This window comes from Heloderma suspectum, chromosome 5 (genome assembly GCF_057233095.1).
Source record: "Heloderma suspectum isolate Gila_16-S chromosome 5, 16-S_ref, whole genome shotgun sequence".
In the NCBI taxonomy this organism is placed as follows: domain Eukaryota; kingdom Metazoa; phylum Chordata; class Lepidosauria; order Squamata; family Helodermatidae; genus Heloderma; species Heloderma suspectum.
The window spans coordinates 119,694,868-119,713,625 of record NC_139462.1 but is presented as its reverse complement, the minus strand read 5'-3'; the positions used below and the strand labels follow the sequence as shown (position 1 = coordinate 119,713,625).

At 41.1% G+C, this 18,758-nt stretch overlaps 1 protein-coding gene across 10 annotated transcripts in view; it reads right to left on the bottom strand.

Annotated features, from left to right (window-relative positions):
• SLC2A9 (solute carrier family 2 member 9) overlaps window positions 1-18,758 on the bottom strand; it is a 128,800-nt gene that overhangs the window by 17,435 nt on the left and 92,607 nt on the right. For 4 of the 10 annotated variants that reach the window (XM_084857122.1, XM_084857118.1, XM_084857124.1 and 1 more), the window contains one exon: window positions 17,271-17,398. In XM_084857122.1, the coding sequence (XP_084713248.1) occupies window positions 17,271-17,398 (128 nt within the window). Of the gene's footprint in view, window positions 1-2,169; window positions 6,809-10,399; window positions 12,483-17,270; window positions 17,399-18,758 lie in introns of those variants that run through there. The other 6 variants (XM_084857121.1, XM_084857123.1, XM_084857114.1 and 3 more) reach the window with 5 other exon arrangements.

Here is an 18,758-nt window from a genome sequence, read left to right as displayed (position 1 = left end):
GCTAAGTGACAGTTAAAGGTTCCTTCTGCATCTGCTATCACTCCTAGATCTCTTGCAAGTAATGTTTTCTTGGAAACGATGTTACATTCCAATCTCCACCCACATGGCCATATCTAAAAACCCAGTTTTTCCCAATTGTTCCAAACCCCCCAAGTTTAGAATGTGGAGTATCTCCACACTTTTATTTTTCTTATACATGACACTGGTCAATATCTTTAATCAAGGTAAACTCTTACCTTGATTAACATTTGGGAAGGTTATTGGGGGCCATTTAACAGGCTGATGAACATTTTGGTACTTGGAAAAGCTCCACTGGACTAAGTGGATGCAATCTCCACTAAGGAGATGCAATGGTGGCAGAAAAGTAAATTTATTTGCTACAGTCATTGCCAGCTTTGTCCACATATTCACATATAACTGAAATACTAATATTTTAAAATAATAATCCAATCACACACACCTGAGGTTATAAAAGTATGGCATCTTTCTACAATTCCTAATTGTAAATATTACTGCTTGTCAGTGATTGTTCAATGAACTGAACAAAACATTTGGCTTACTCTTCCGATACTGTACCTTATCTAATCACCCTTATATGGAATATGCATGAGATTTTGGCTGCCATTCTGCTGCCTTCACACATGTCCAGAGAGGCATTTGAAGAGCAGCTCCTCATGGAAACCATGACTCACCCCACTCTTCCTTCCATGGTAGTGTTACGCTAGTGAGCTGAAGCGGCCTCACAGTGCCTTCCATCATACCCAGGCAATTTTCTTATTGGACCTCACATAGGACAGTCTAGAAAGACCCAATTCCTGTGGAGAGGAGCCTTCCCACCAGGGATCTGGGTGACAATGGGCTGTCCTCTGCACAGTCTGCTTGAGGCAAATTGGCCTAAACTGAATGTTCTCTTATGGACAACAAAGTGATTAATAAACACGTAATTCTTCTCACTCAATGTTTTGCCACTATAAAAACAACACCAAATGTCAAATCACTATCACTTTTCCACAGCTGAGAAAAGGCTTCACGGAACTTATGTTCCAGCACATGCTTTTTAAGGTATGTACCATCATATTCCTGTAGCAGATACTTTATCTATCTGGCGGCAGTGGCATAGAGGACTTAGCTCATTACTTGTTTTGTCCCAGAACAAAATTTATGTCCTACTATGTATCTCATGGTTAATAAGTGATAGTGGCATACTTACTTTTAGATGAGTATGACTGTATCACCTATCAAGCTGCATTTTTTGCAACAGCAGCTAAGAAAATTTGAGCAAGTATCTTGGTGGAAGTGTCAGTGGATTGCAAATGTGATTCTCTAATCTGAGTAAGCTAAGTAATCAAATATAATTATGAAAGGTTTTAGTTGTGCTGTTTAAGTTAAATGAGTACATGAACTTCCCAGTTTTCATGTTTTATGTCTTCGCTTCAGTTTTACCTCGTTTGTATCGCTTGCAGTGGCCTATGGCTATAAGCAATAAACATTTTTGTACTGTAATTGACTGGGTTCAGACAACATATTAACCTACACTCAAAGGTTAAGTATGGGCTGAGTGTGGGTTGTCATTGAACTATGGGTTGTTGTTGAAATGTGGGTTCCGTTGTCTGAACCCAGCTGTGATAACAAACCATGGTTTGTTAACCATGAAAAACCCATTAAGAGAAGCAATGGTTTGTTGTTGGGTTGTGAATTGAGGGTTGTTCATGGTTAACAAACCATGGTTTGCTAGTGTGGCTGGGTTCAGACAACACAATAACCCATGGTTCAGCAACAACCCATGGTTCAATGACAACTCACACTCAACCTTTGAATATGGGTTACCATGTTGTCTGAACTCCACTGGTCACTTAGCAATGGAAGGCTCTTCCCAATGTAGTTTGCACATAATGACAACCCATGGATTCCAGAATTATTTTCCAAACTAGATGCAAAGTGGAAGCAGCGAATGGGTGGGAGGCAGCATGCTTGCTCACTCTTGTGTGGCCCCAACCAGCCATGCAAATCTGGTCCTTGACTCCTATGAGAAATTACAGCATAGCTTACACTCAAATGTGGGGATGGGGAACATTATTTCAGCCTCAAAGTCTAAATGCTAGAATGTTCAGACCTGACTGTAAACAATAATTTAATAGGGAGTCAAAGAAAAAGCTAAAGAAAACCTAAGTAAAAATTAGCAACAATACTTTATTCAGTTAGGGATTACATTCACATTATTTGTCATATATTGACCCCATTATTGTTGGACTCAAGTACTGAAGTTTTAGTTGGTTCATGAGTGGCCTGAAAGCTACGGAACAGACAAAACAAAAACCTAACCAACAGTTATCCAATTCTAGCAACACAATCCTGTACATAGTGCTTATTCTTGGATAAATAGGTATAGGATTACAACCTAAGTTTAGTATTTATTGAAGCATATCCTAATAGAATCAAAACATTCATTGGGTTCAGTCCAGATATAGCCATACTTAGAGTAGATCCACTGCAATCAATTGGTTTCAGTGGGTCTACTCTATGAATGACTAAATCTGGGCCCAAGCCATTGGTTCCACTGAAAACCATTAACCATGTCTAATAAGAATATCTATGACATATTCTTGAATGCTCATTCTTCCCATCTTACTAAAGTTACAGCAGCACAAGAATGTTAATTATAAAGCTGTAGGCTGCCAGCTCCACAAACACTGGGCGACAAGACATTGTGAGGTTCTTTATTGACAGGTACTTCCAGTATATCCTAAAACTGAATCAATGTACCAAATTCTCTGCTGCAGTTGGTAGATGCGAGTGTGTCCTCCCATACTGATCTTCAGCTGGTGGGCTGGGGCCCATTACTGGATTGCAGTCTGGTCGAAGGTAGGTCCCAAAGGAACCTACCACCATACAATTATATGGCAAAAATTAAGAAGTCCATCCCCAAATGCATGTTTGGGCTAAATATGGGTCCCAGGTCTGAAAAGTGGGTCCCACTGCCCTATCATGTACTATCATGGAATAATTCCCTTTCCGCCAATTAGTTGTCCTCAAACAATAATTTGACATTTTAGACAAACTGTTTTTATTTTAGATTTTAGACAAACATCAGACAAACTGGAGAGGGTTCAGAGGAGGGCAACAAAGATGATCAGGGGACTGGAAACAAAGCCCTATGAAGACAGACTAAAAGAACTGGGCATGTTTAGCCTTGAGAAGAGAAGACTGAGGGGAGATATGATAGCACTCTTCAAGTACTTGAAAGGTTGTCATAGAGAAGAAGGCCAGGATCTCTTCTTGATCATCCCAGAGTGCAGGACACGGAATAATGGGCTCAAGTTACAGGAAGCCAGATTCCAGCTGAACATCAGAAAACACTTCCTGAGTGTCAGAGCAATACGACAATGGAACCAATTACCTGGGGAGGTGGTGGGCTCTCCCACACTGGAGGCCTTTAAGATGAGGCTGGACAGCCATTTATCAGGGATGCTCTGACTTGGATTCCTGCATTGAGCAGGGGGTTGGACTCGATGGCCTTGTAGGCCCCTTCCAACCCTATTATTCTATGATTCTATGACATTCTCTCAACTCTGCTAGTTCCACTCTCATGTAATGTTTCTTGTAAGAAATGACAAGTGAAAACTTGCAACAAAATGTTGTAGTATATTCCTAGACCTTTCAACTAACCAGGAGCACCTCTGTCTTGTCTGGATTAAGCTTCAGTTTGGTCATCCTCATCCAGTCCATTACAATCTTGGATTTCTCCATTGTTTTCTATAGGCAGCTCTATGGAGAGCCCAACAAATGGTATTCAGTGTGAACCTAGCAGTTGCCTTTCCAGGCATGAGAGATGAATTACTCTAAGATTTTATTATCATTATTCAAGAAAAAGGGGCAGTGGTGGAGAAAATATTGGATGTCATATGGTCCTTAGGAAACTCTACAGTCTATTCAAACATAATTGCAAATATTTGTATATTTGGTTATAAAGGGAGTTTTCTCCTTCAGGAGCTTAGTAAAACTTACACTGAGGCTAGCATGCCTTTCATTTTTAAAATGGTTTTATCAGTCTTTAATATCTAAAACATGTGCTATAGATTAACATTATCAACTGCCAAACTTAATGATGATGATGATTAGGAACCTATGAGGCTGCCAATCTACAGGCAGGAATCATGGAACCAAATCAGTCTCTCTCTCTCTCTCTCTCTCTCTCTCTCTCTCTGCTTTAGCTATCTGGATAGCTCCTGGCAGCTGCATGGTCAACCCTCCAGCAATATGTGGTGGGAGAACATCACTCACATGCAAATATTGAGCAGTACTACTAGGAGAGACACTGTATAGTAAGTTAGCTGTGGAGAAACAGATCATGCCAATACTCATAACAGATCATAAGAGTGTCACTGGACTCTGATAAGAGAAACTCTAACACTGGAGGCTTGGTAAGAATAGAACAGAGTAGAAATTTGATCAGCCACAAGCCATTGGAATAGGAAGGTTGGTAACTGGTGCTGAAGGGGGCATGGCTTTGGCCAGCACCAAAACCAGTTAAAGGCTGGGCAGCTCCCTGAGCCATGGAGATTTGAAGGATCCACCGTGATTCCTTATCTGCCATCCCAGTTTTTCTCACAGTGCTTGGGAGAAAAGGTCTGTTTGCCTCTAGGAAGCTGAAAAGGAGGCTATACATTGGTTTTAACTGAGGCTCATATATTACCCAATTAAGAAGTGTATTTATGCCATTGCATTTATACCTCAACAGCACTATTACAGAAATGTAATTGCTCCACTGGCTTTAAATGGATTCAGAAATTTTAATGTACTGGATGCATGTTCCTAATCAAGGCCCAAATCTAATCATACTGGGGAGCTTTTAACTCCCAACCCTAAAGCAACATAAACCTCAAATAAATTAACAAGCCGAGTGCAGACAAATAGTAATTAAAAATAATAGAAAAAATAACGGAACTAACAGAATGCAGAAAATGTACCTAGTTCCAACTCTAAATAATTAATGGTCTCCAAATAGGATCAATCTGCTACCTTATTCCAGTTTTATATCAGTATGATTCAAGTGAAGCTTACAATACAATTTTGATGCAAACAAATTGACAATCTCCCTCTTACATGTTGTCTAAAGATAAACCATGGCCTTGGCCAATGCTATTCAGGGCTAGGTTGGGGCACGCCTGGCATCTGCACTCTGAAACTCTGGGCTTTTAGAGCTCATTATCAAAATGTATTAAATTAAAATTGAATACATTATTTGAGAAATTCTCACAGCCCAAACTCTACTAAAATGACTGGCTAAGGCTGAAGATAAGTGCATGCATTATATGTTGTTGGTTGAATTTCAAAATACATAAAGATTAATTAATTGTATTTACAAAGAATCTCCCACTCCACAAAAACTATTCTAAAACATGAAAATGGTATAATTTGAATGGTACAACTCCCACAAAAACATAGCAGATCCATGGTTTCATTTAAAAGGGACTCAGCAAAAGACAGTAAGACCTGAGATTTAAATAATTCCTTGTATATGGACTCAGTGTAACAGTCCAAGAAATCCATCATATGTGTGGTGCATGTAATGTTACATGATTAACAGCTCTTCCTTTCAGAAATAATTCCTGGAAAATTGCTAAAAGCCCAATGAGATAAGCAGCTCTTGATCAGATGGTACAACATCAACATGGAAAAAGTCATCTTTTCTATAATGGAAGCAACTTATTTCATTTCTATACCGCCCAATTGTCAAACCTCTCTGGGCCGTTCACAAACTTCCATTGTAGTTTTGCAGGTATAGGGCAGCATCTGCTACTTTTAGTGGACAGCCTCCGCTATTGCATAGGTCTCTTCAAAGAGCATACCATTCCATTCCATGCTACCGGGGTGTGTGTGTGTGTGTGTGTGCCATGTAGGAAATTGTTGGCTAAAGCTACCACTCCTCCTGCAGGCGCTAGATGAACAAGTAAGCCAAGGCCAGATTGCAAAGGGCTTTATAAGCAGAGACTCCCCATCCAGTCCCTTTGATGCCACTGCTAAAACCATGTTTGCTTTGGAAAAGTTGCTTGGAAATATTCAGAGGCCTGTTGTCTCACAAATGGAAAGTCAATTGGCTGGGACAGCAAGGCCAGCAGTAGTCTGAGTAATTCCACTGAAGATCCTCAGTGACAAAGTCCTGAAAATAAAAAGTGTGGGGCCTTGAGGAAGAAAGATGGCAACCCCCATCTGCTTAACCATGGAAACTCCTGACTGCATCTCATTTGAAATGCTGACTGGCCAGTCTGACCCACTATTTCCTCCGTCTGCCTCAGTAAAGAATGATTAGTTTTGAATTTTCATATATTTAAATGACTCAATGATAGGTTTCACTTTCTCAAGCAAATCTACTCTCCATTATCTGCCTTAGATTTTGTATTATGCCCTCCCATCTCTTGTACCACACATCAACCCAAGTTAGAAAAGAACTTCCCTACAACCACACTAATGTAAAAAAAATGTCCATGTTGAAAGAGTAATTATGGTATCAATGCATATGATGCAAAATATTATTATTTAAAAATAGGTTTTAGACTATTTTGCTTTGGGCTTTTCCATTTTCCAGTGTAGAAGACAAATTTGGTTCATGTTCTTCACTTGGTTTTCTCTTGGCTCCAAACTGATCCATTTCATGGGTTTCTAAAGGCACCTTCTTCTTCTTGGCAAATGCCTGGTTGATTTCAGCCAGAGTCTTGTTTTTTGTTTCAGGCAAGACAAAAAATAGGAAAGTGGCTCCTGTAAGACAGACGGCAGCAAACACCAGGAAACAATACGTCTGCAAAGCTTCCTAAAAACACAAAGCAAAAAACCCCCACACAGTGTTACCATCAAAGGGAACATTCAGTTTGAGAATAGGTGAGCATGTTAGAAAGAGTTCCTTTAACTATGTGCGGAGTACTCTTATCAATGAGTAGCCACAGCTTCACTCCTCTTCCCATCTGGGATTAGGGCTTCTTGTACAGATGTCATGACTTCAAGAAACATTTCAGCCCCAGCATCCTGCTCACCGACTTTCTCTTAGAAATTGAGCACTGGCTAGTGCATAATAAGGTAGAAAAATACCCTGCTTCTCACCTCGTTCAACAGTGGCAAAAGTGTGTGTGTGTGTGTGTGGGGGGGGGATTTCAGCTATTTTCAGGGTATAGGGTGAGGTTTGAGGGCAGAGGGTCTGTGACACATAACAAGTAAATAATTTTGACAAATTCACTGATCTAATCCTTCATGCAAATTTGGCCTCAGTTTAGATTTTCATGTTTTCAATCCTACTATTTTAATTATTTTTATTTTAGATTATGTTTCTATGCAAAATTACACAGGATAAACATATTTATCAAACATTTCCAAGGCAAGAAAAATGAATAAAATATAAATAACCTTTTACATAAATATATACTTCTATGAACTAACCTTAAATCAACAGACAGAAAGACATATAAAAATGTTTAATATCCATGGTCTCATGCCATGATTTCTATAAGAACATTTTCCAAAACCCAAAAAAGAACTCCCATCTGTCTACAAAACAATCTGAGCACTTTCTCTGCCTGCCCATTTACACGCAATTGCTGTAATTTTACTCATTATCGTCAAATGCCAATTTCTTTAGAACCAATGCCTATATTACGAGGATCTGTTTTTTTCTCCCCAGTTATGCGAGACAAACATTTTTAGAGTCATCAGCATACTGACAATCACAACTTGCAGTTCTTATTTATTTTTATGGTACTGACACTGAAAATCATCCAAAAGAAATTAAGCATAATATTGCATTTAATTAATCACTTCATGTGGGCCAGAAAGCTTCAGGAATTAGTTCTACGATTGCCCAACAGAAAATAACAGATGGAGGTCTTGCTGTTCCTAATATCAGTAAAGACTATGTTTCAGCCAAGTGGGCAAAGATAAATTTAGCCTGGGCAACTTCACAAGAAGATCTTACCATCTCATTAAACATTTCAAATATCTGAAAGCAAGGTACTTGTAAATGTTTAATCCAGAGCTACCATAATAAATATTTGTGGAAAACAACAAAGTCTGGCACCTGGATTATCTTCCTTATTCCTAGTAAGATATTATGAAGAATTTACAGCAGCTAGATCTGAAAGAGACTTGTCAAAACAGGAAACTAGCCAACTTAATTTTTATTTTGATTTGACATTTCAGAGTGTCTAAATTTTTAGTTTTTAATGGTTTGTCTTTTTATTATATTGATTACAATTTTACGAGATAAACTGCCTCATGTGCCTGATTTTCGGCAGAGAGGAGTTATTTATTTTCTATATTTACTACATTTCTATACCTCCAGATAGCCAAAGTTCTCTCGACGGTTTACACTGTAAAACATCACCACGACACCGGCACTATTACTGTCATGGGTTTATAAAATTATAAACGGCTGACACATGGATCAAATATAGCAAACATGTTTCCCCTAGTAGAGCTCTTTGCATTCCTTTCATTTTTAACAGAAAAGAAGCTGGTAATCTGCTTCTCTCTTCTGAAAGGCAAGCAACCTTGAAAACTCATTTAGCTTTTATAAGAACAATTATCAGCAGTGAGCATCATTAGTCCATAGATCTGGATCTTCCATAGGCCCCATGAATAAACTAGATGGACAGAGAATCTTGGAAGTGTGTATGTGTTTCAGGCTCATGTGTGGACACTTGGGTAGATATGCCCATTCTGTGGCTTGAATTCTGTAGCCATCATTTTTGAAGATGGCTGAAATGCGAATGGGATATGTAATAATTCATGAATGGCTACATGCAATAGAATTCAGGCAACAGAAAATGGTGGCTGGGGGGCGGGGTAGGCGGGGTGTGTCTATGGCGGATCCTGGAGTACCAGGTGCAAAACCAACCTTACTACACAGACTCTGGTACTTGAATCATAGAATAGTAGGGTTGGAAGGGGCCTACAAGGCTATCGAGTCCAACCTCCTGCTCAGTGCAGGAATCCAAGTCAGAGCATCCCTGACAGATGGCTGTCCAGCCTCGTCTTGAATGCCTCCAGTCTGGGAGAGCCCACCACCTCCCTAGGGAATCGGTTCCATTGTCGTCTTGCTCTAACAGTCAGGAAGTTTTTCCTGATGTTCAGCTGAAATCTGGTTTCCTGTAACTCGAACCCATTATTCCATGCCCTGCATTCTGGGATGATCGAGAAGAGATCCTGGCCTCCCTCTCTGTGACAACCTTTCAAGTACTTGAAGAGTGCTATCATATCTCCCCTCAGTCTTCTCAAGGCTAAACGTGCCCAGTTCTTTCAGTCTCTCTTCGTAGGGCTTTGTTTCCAGTCCCCTGATCATCTTTGTTGTCCTCTTCTGAACCCTTTCCAGCTTGTCTGCATCCTTCTTAAAGTGCGATGCCCAGAACTGGACACAGTACTCCAGATGAGGCCTAACCAGTGCTGAGTAGAGGGGAACTAGTACTTCTCGGGATTTGGAAGCTATGCTTCTATTAATGCAGCCCAAAAGAGCATTGGCCTTTTTTTGCAGTCACATCACATTGTTGGCTCATATTCAGCTTGTGATCGACAATGCCAAGATCCTTCTTGCTTGTAGTGTTGTTGAGCCACGTATCCCCCATCTTGTAACTGTGCATTTGGTTTCTTTGTCCTAGGTGCAGAACTTGGCATTTATCCCTATTAAATGTCATTCCGTTGTTTCCTGCCCAGCGCTCCAGTCTATCCAGATCACTTTGAATTTTGTTTCTGTCTTCCAAGGTATTAGCTATCCCACCCAATTTTGTGTCATCTGTAAATTTGATCAGCATTCCCTGCACCTCTTCCTCCAAGTCATTAATACAAATGTTGAAGAGCACTGGGCCCAGGACTGAGCCCTGCGGTACCCCGCTCGTTACCTCTCCCCAGTTTGAGAAGATCCCATTGAGAAGCACTCTTTGAGTCCGATTCTGTAGCCAACTGTGGATCCACCAGATCCACCCACTTTGAGCTAGTTTGCTCATCAGGATATCATGGGACACTTTGCTGAAAGCTTTGCTGAAGTCGAGGTATATTATGTCCACAGCATTCCCACAGTCCACAAGGGAGGTTACTTGATGAGATCAGATTCGTCTGGCAGGATTTGTTCTTGACAAATCCATGTTGGCTTCGAGTCATCACTGCATTGTTTTCAAGGTGCTTACAAATGGATTGCTTTATCATCTGTTCCAGAATTTTCCCATGGATTGTTGTCAGACTGAATGGTCTGTAGTTCCCAGGTTCCTCATTTTTGCCCTTTTTGAAGATAGGGACAACATTAGCCCTCCTCCAGTCATCTGGCACTTCCCCCGTCCTCCATGATTTCTCAAAAATTATAGAAAGTGGTTCTGAGAGTTCTTCTGCCAGTTCCTTTATGACTCTAGGCTGCAGTTCATCTGGCCCTGGAGATTTGAATTCATTCAAAGTAATTATGTGTTCCTTAACCATATTCTTATCAATCTCAACTGCAATGCTGCCTCTTTAGCCTGTACTTCGCCTTTGCCAGGGGGGTCATAGACCCTCTTTTGGGAGAAGACTGAGCCAAAGTAGGAATTGAGCACTTCTGCCTTTTCTTTGTCATCTGTTATCATTTTGCCATACTTATTTAATAGCTGAACCACCATTTCTTTCCTCTGTCTTTTATTATGCATGTAGCTGAAGAAAGCCTTTTTGTTGCTTTTAGCATCTCTCGCTAACCTCAGCTCGTTCTCAGCTTTAGCCTTCCTGACGCCATCCCTGCAATTCTGTGCTACCTGCCTGTACTCTTCCTTTGTTTCTTGGCCTTCTTTCCTCTTCCTATATGTATCCTTTTTTGTTTTCAGGTCATCTCTAAGCTTTTTGTGAAGCCACATTGGCTTCTTCTGCTGTCTTCCACCTTTTCTTCTTGTTGGAATTGTTTGTAATTGTGCCTTGAGAACTTCCTTTTTTAAAAGCTCCCACCCATCTTGGACTCCTTTTCTCGTTAGAGTCGCTTGCCATGGGACCTTACTGATCATTGTTCTGAGTTTATTAAAATTGGCTTTCCTAAAATCCAGGGTACGCGTTTGGCTACACTCAGCTTTTGCTTCCTTTAGAACCAAGAATTCAAGTATAACATGGTCACTTTCCCCCAGAGTTCCCATAACTGCTTCCTTATCCATCTCTGTTTGTTAGGATCAAGTCAAGGATAGCCAGTCCTCTAGTACCTTCTTCTACTTTCTGTAGGAGGAAGTTATCCACCACACAAGTCAGGAATTTCTTGGAGGAGCCATGTTTTGCAGAATTTGTCTCCCAACAAATATCGGGGAAATTGAAGTCCCCCATTATTACTACATCATGCTTCCTTGAAACACTGGCCATTTGCTTTTCAAAAGTTTCATCCTCGTCTTCTCCTTGACTGGGTGGCCGGTAGTAGACTCTGACCACCAGGTTCCTTTTATTCTTTGCTCCATTTATTTTAACCCAGATGTTCTCGATGGCGCTACCGAGCTCATCCTCCTGTATTTCTGTGCGGAGATACATATTTTTCACATATAGTGCAACCCCACCTCGCTTTCTGTTCCTCCTGTTCTTTTTGAACAAGTTATATCCTTCAATTGCTGTATTCCAGTCATGAGAGTCATCCCACCAAGTCTCAGTTATATCTATCAAGTCATAATTTCCCTCCTGTATTAAGAGTTCAAGTTCATTCAGTTTGTTTTCCGTACTGTGGGCATTAGTATATAGACATCGAAGACCATGTGCTTCATGGTCTGGCTTTCTTCCTACATGTTTGTGAAGACTATTATTGGGTGCTATTAGAGCTGTTCTCTCTGTTGCGGTGCATGAGCCTTCGTCCATTGTTACCCCCAACTTTACGTCTCCCTTCCTTGTAGAATTCAGTTTAAAGCCCTCCTGATGAAGTTCTTCATGCTGTGGCCAAACACATTGGACTATATAATCAAAAAAGGAAAATAAATAAGAAATGATCCAATATACTATGATCTCATTTTGAGGGAGAGGGGATATATCAATGAAGAAATTATGCTGGGGAAGAGAGAAAATTTCATGTGCTTCTGCAATGTGAAACAACTGTGAAGTGCATGGAGGCAGCTCTTCATATATGTACAAAGATATACTCCAGCAAGGAAGGATGTGTGCAAAAAATACTATGAAAACATACCCAAATTCCACTGCTTTATCAAAGCCATCATTTTAACAGAATGAGCAGTAGCTTAATAGTATCCACCAGCTGCTCCCCTGTGAATACCATCTTGATTTAATTGAACTAAGGGGATTGCAGTGAGCATTACAGAAAATCAAAAATTACAGAAGCTGTGCAGTGCAGTCCTATACATATCTACTCAGAAGTAAACCCCACTGGGTTCAATGGGACTTACTCTCAGTTAAGTGAGTACAGGATTGTAGCCAAATGACCCTTTCCAATAAATTAGATTGTTCTTCACTCATAATATTTTGAACACAGGCTTTCTCTTCAAATATCCAGCTCCTTTGCAGTGTGAAAACTATAAAGATGAATATGAAGAATTTTTTAACTTGCATTTTAAAGAATGGAAACTGTAAAACTAAAGACAGGATCCCACATGGTTCATAAAATAAAGGTCATATTAATTAACTACGATTTGCGACCATGTCATCCTTTTTTTTTCTTTTAATGAAAATGTACAAAGGAAAATGATTAAAAAATGCAACAACCCTAAAGACAAAAATAAACACAAAATGATAAACACTCTGACCCAATTTTCATGATCCCATGGTGGAAAATAAGCCACAGTGGCTTGTTACCACCCCGCATGGGCTGGTTGTGTGCTGACTGAATCAGCAGAATTACCTTCGTTAGCACAGCTGAGGTAATTCATGTCATGTGAACCGGGCCAGGGTGGCTTATTGCTGTGATTAACAAGTCACCCAGCACCCATGGGCTTTTGCAGGGTTCCAGAGCAACAAGCCACCCTGGCTGGGTTCACACGATATGGTGGGGGTAATTATGCTGCTGAAGGTAACTATGCCAATCCCTCAGGCAATGCAATGGGCATGTGCAGCTGCAGAAGCAAGCCACCATGGCTTATTTCCTCCATCATGATCGTGTGAACACAACCATTGTATTGCCATAAAATTTGCATTATTAATTGATTGCTTATTCTGTTTAAAAAGTGTATGTGGGGGAAGGAAGAGGTTTACTTACTTTCTGGCCAAATTAAGCAATTACGAATGCTCACATGTGAATTACTGCAATAACTATTACACTGAGCATGCCATAGAATAGGAGTCCGTGCAAACAAGTTCTTGCTGTAGAGAATGAGCCTATTCCCCTGTTTGTTGGGGAAGAACATTTTCCAAAGCCCAGTACATGGTGACCTTTTCTTTATCGTATGTCAGGCAATTAAGCATGTCAGTTAACTGCCCATTTACTTATCTGATTAGAAAAACTGTTTTGGCATGTAACCAGTATTGTGTGTCTGTGAAACCTATTATAAATCACATTTCAAAGACTTAACAAATACAGTCAACAAATTTTCCTGAAAGCTCATGTAAATATCTGATCCTTGGCTTTTCATATAAGTTCAGCCAGTCTCTTTACTGCCCACATGTATCAGGATCAAACCAGTCTTTCTACAACAAGCGGCGCTACTGTTCTCAAAATGCCTTGAGCATTTATACCTTTAAGCAGGATACCAAGGGAATGTAAATATTTGCCAGTTCACGAGACCACAGAGTCCCTGGAATGTACTGTCAGGCTTCATTAAATCAGTTTTGATCTCGGCACAGATTGAGACTATATATTGTTTGCGAAAAGATCCACTTTGCGAAAAGTGGAAACAAGGTTATAGAAAAATAGCCTTATTAAATTTTCTTTCTTCTAAATAGGTGCTGAATAAGAGCTGGGTTAATATGGCAAAGTAAATCTTAATGGTGTGTAGGTGTGTTTCCATATTTAATTAGTTTATTTTGAAAAAAGGTGTGTAGCCCTTTTCTCCTGTGTCTGAAAACTATTCACTTAGTAACTGGTCTTAATTTTAGCAAATCTCAGAGATAATATTTGGGTATATGCCCTCACTACCTGGTAGAGATTACCATATGCGTCATATGCAAGAATTATTATCTGAGTTATTGTCATACAATACCGTTCTCTGGGGAGGGGAATGTCAAAGCCACGCTCTTTCATCCAAGAAGCAGCTATGAATACAGCTAACTTCACAAGGTAAATCTTTATTGGCTTCCCAAGTTACATCACCAGGGGTAATGGTTGGCCACTCCACCTGAGGCCTGCCCACTCAACGCTAAAAGACATGCCTGCCCCAGGCCATCTAGCTAGCGTCCAACTATCTATCCCACCCCTGAGAGAACAATTGGTCTCGGGGTAAGCTTGAGCTTCTCCACTTGTGCTTTCTCAAGAAAGCTATGAGGTTGTCTTTGGCCCTAGGTCTCCCTTGCCCAGGATGCCACCTCTCTCATGGAGGGGGAGTGAGAGCAATCTTGGGCTGAGAGCCTGGCTCCCTTCATATTAACAGCTCTGTGGACACCGGGTTGTGGCATGGTGTAGTTGGGGAGAATACTGGCTAGTTGCTCTGCCTTCTACCCTGGGTGGAGCAACTGCTGAGCCCTGGGGTTCCCTGTTCCCTGTCCTAAGGGTGGGGCTTGTGTCCCTAAGCCTCCTTGCATAGGGAAGGAGTCTATACCTTCCCTCCCTCAAAAACTGGCAGCGTCCTGCTCTGACTGTCTGCCTATTCTCCCTCTCCTTGCTGCCAAGCCTCCAAGCCCCCTATGGCCAGTTCAAACAAACAATGGAAGCAGTAATGACTTTATACATGTCACATGCTATGCTCTTTGTATAGTGTCACATATTAGGCTCTGTGCAGTCACAATTTACCTTCGTTTTTCAGCTTGATGTTGGGTTGGGGGGGGGGATGCATCCTTACAGAAATTCAACAGGTGCAGCTTTCCAAAACATTTGCCACATACACACACAATGAATTTATTGGAGCTTTGAAATTTTGTAACTTTAGGAATACAGTGAAAGACAGACACCTACAAGATCCTTGACTTTTTACACAATCTTACCTAGCAGAAGGAGAAACTGAAAGTATGTTTTGGGTTGGCAGAAGAATGGTTGCAAACAGTGAGATGTCTACAGATCAGCACAAAATATTTAAACTTCTGTTAACTCAGATGTTTTTCAATTATACTCCTTACCACATTGATTCTGTATGCCAAATGTCACGCTGAGAGGACAAATCTTCTTGAGTTTAAAGGCCTTGTAGTTACGTTGATTTTAAAAATATTTTATGATGACAGTATGGTGAAAAAGCAAGACACTGTAAACCAGTGGTTGGCAACGTGGTGCCTGTGCATGCCTTCTAGGGATGGCGAAGAATTTCTCCCCGAATCTTTGGGGGGCCGAGCGCCAACGCATTCGGCTCCCCGAAATCGGCGGTGAAATTCTCCGCCCCCCCCCGGGACGGGACTTACCTTTGGCAAATGTCCCTACCGGCGGCGTTTCGGCGCGGGCGGGGGCAGCGGCCGGTCTCCCGACCGGCTGCCGCCGCCGCCATTGCAAAAAAAAAAAACTAAAGTAAAAAAAACCCCAAACACCCGTGCATAGGCTACGTAACGATTTACGTAGCCTATCACGGCTAGATTTCCAAAGTCAGCCGTGACAGGCTACGTAAATCGTCACGTAGCCTATCACGGGTGACTTTGGGAAAAAAAAAAGCGCGTACGCAAATGGCGGCGGCCCATGGGCGCCGCCATTTGCGTTCCTTATTTTGGCACGTCTAGTCTACGTAAAGATTTACGTAGACTACGGCGAAAATAAGGGCAACGCAAATAGTCTACGTAAATCTTTACGTAGACTAGATGTGCCAAAATAAGGAACGCAAATGGCGGCGCCCATGGGCCGCCGCCATTTGCGTACGCGCTTTTTTTTTTTTTTCCAAAGTCACCCGTGATAGGCTACGTGACGATTTACGTAGCCTATCACGGCTGACTTTGGAAATCTAGCCGTGATAGGCTACGTAAATCGTGGCCAGGGAGACGGGGCGCTTCTCCCCGGCCTGAATTTTGGCCGGGCGAGGTGGGAAGCCTCCTCCCCTTCGCCTGAACTTCGGGGGGCAAAGCGAAGCACCTCCCCCCCACTGCGAAGCCAAGCTGCGAAAAGGTAAGTGACTTTCGTACATCCCTAATGCCTTCCAAGATCCCCAAGTGGCCTTTACTTTTGTGATTCCCTTCTGCTGCCTTTTCTCCCAGCACCACCTCCTCTTTCCTTCCCCACTGCCACACACTTCCTTCCCCTCCTCCCAGCTCAGCCACCATGGTGTTTCCTCCCCACAGGAGTTGGGGAATGAGTGGAAGGGAGTCATCAGTGGGGGGCGGGGGGAGAAGAGGAGGAAATTGAAAGGGGAGGAGGAGGAGGAAATAGGAAGCAGAGGAGGAACAAGAAGGAAGAAGAGGAGAGGGCATGACTGGGAGGGGGAGATGAGAAAGGAAATAATGAAGGGGGAGGACGAGGAAGAAGGTGAACCCACCCACTCCAACAACAATTTCTGGTGGTGCCTGCAGACATATTCCAAACTGTAAAATGTGCTAGTGAACTAAAAAGGTTGCCTACCCCTGCCTTAAACTATGGAGATGCTCAAGAACAAAATGATGACTGTATGAATGAAAATCATGGAATTCTCTGAGATAACAACCATGAGACAGGATATCCATGACAAGCTCCTCACTCAGGTTTCCATTCCTACAAATCTTGTACATTCTAGATTTTTAGGAAGCTTTCTCAATACACCTTAGGCCAATATACAAAAATAAATAAGTAAAGTAGATCAATTACAGAGTGTGCAGTGTACCAACAATGGACCCAAGGATTTTTTAGTCCTTTACCTTGGTTGTAAAAGGAAAGTCTAAATAAAAGTGTTGTACTTCTGTGGAGGAAGCTTATGCCAGAGAGCTGGCAGGTATCTAAAATAATTCCACAAGGAAGGAACTACCACTGAGAATGCATGACTCTGTATCACAGATGCCTTAGGCTGAAATCCGATATCCACTTCTCTTGGGAGTAAACCCTTCATGTTACCAAGATTACCCCTTTAAACTGGAGTAATTATCTGTTCTATAAACCTTAATCCACTGATTCGCCTTCAGTGGAAGTTCCTTGTAACCATAATGTGTATTTAGAATTACACTGCAGTCTATCAAGGATGAGTCTGTATTAATGCCACCACAAACCTTATTTCTCCATATTCTGTTTTTACCATTGCAATACTTATCTAGCTTATATAATTCAGGGCTCATACCTGAATAAAAGGGAAAAGAAGTCCAACTACAAAGTTGGAAAGCCAATTGATTATCCCAGCAATCATAAATGCAGCTGGCCTTTGGGACTGTGGAAAGAACTCCCCTGTTAAGATAAATGGGATCCCACCTGCAAAGAAAGAGACAAGAATGAGATGTTTACAGCACAATCCTATGCATGTTTACTCAGAAGTAAATCCAACTGTTTTAATGGGGCTTACACACACACCTGTCTTTAGTATAGATTTTTTGTTAGAAAACCAGGCAAGAAGAGTTGCCACAGCAATTGTATAAATTCCTATTATATCTAGCAGCCTGCACAGTATAGATTATAAGAGTGGGTGATGTTGATTCACCATAACTCTAAAATTTAGATGATGCCACTCAAAAGGAGCCACACTCAATCACATCTCGAGGTCTGTGTGGATACATTTCCAAAGTGAAAAGATCCATTTTTGGTACTGATTATTAAAAAGTACACAGGAAAGCTCTCCCATAGCAGCCTTAGAGCAAGGCAGCTTCAAGATGAATTTACAAAGTTAATTCACCAAACATAATTATTGTAGTGATTCACTTCAGTTACATTGTCTTTTTTTTTGTATTGAGCTAAGCACAATGGAATGTGAAACACAAACTGATGCTTTAAGGAAAGGCAATCACACCAATCAGACAGAAACAATCACAAGCATCTTTGATTTTTATTTCAAGCCTAAAATCAAACCATCAAAAGAAAAGAAAAAAGGAAAGAAGTGTTTATTGCCTTATCTTTAAAATGGCCACTATCTCTAAACAGCGATTAGGTGCTATATTAATTTACATTAAAACAACAAATGTTCCATATTTAGTCACCATAACAGATTTGCAAATACCCCAAACTGAAATTTGCACATGCAGCCAACCAAAGACTGGTTCATATATTTCAAAGGGACCAATGTTTTTCATTCATGAAAGTCACATGTAAACTAGCTGCTCAGAGGGCAGCAGTAATGGCTACCATCTTAGATGTTTCTGCAGCTATGAGCTGTGAACTGTGGCTCACATATTACATTTGGTCCATGGCTTTAAAAATACTGGAGAGAGAGAGAATGAGAAAGAAGGGATACATAGATGCTATATAGGCACATCAATGTTATGAATCATTATTCTTTTGTTTTACCATGTTTCCATTAAAAGCAGAATGATAAAAGCAAATGATGCATAATTGAATAGAGTATCTTAAGTAGAGTAGAATATACTTGCAAGCAGCAAGTATTCTGAAGGGAAAAGCTTGATCTGAGACATGAACATATTCATATTTGACACAATGGCTGCATCCAGACATCACAACCTAGAATCCAACAATCCATGGATTAAATAAACCATGTGTTAGAGATATGTGTGAACCAGGTCAATGGGTTGGATACAGATTTAGGTGCATGCAACTGGGCTGGCAGAAGCAGACTTTCCTGCCCTCTCCTTTCCATGGCAGCCCCTCCAAAATGCCATACAGA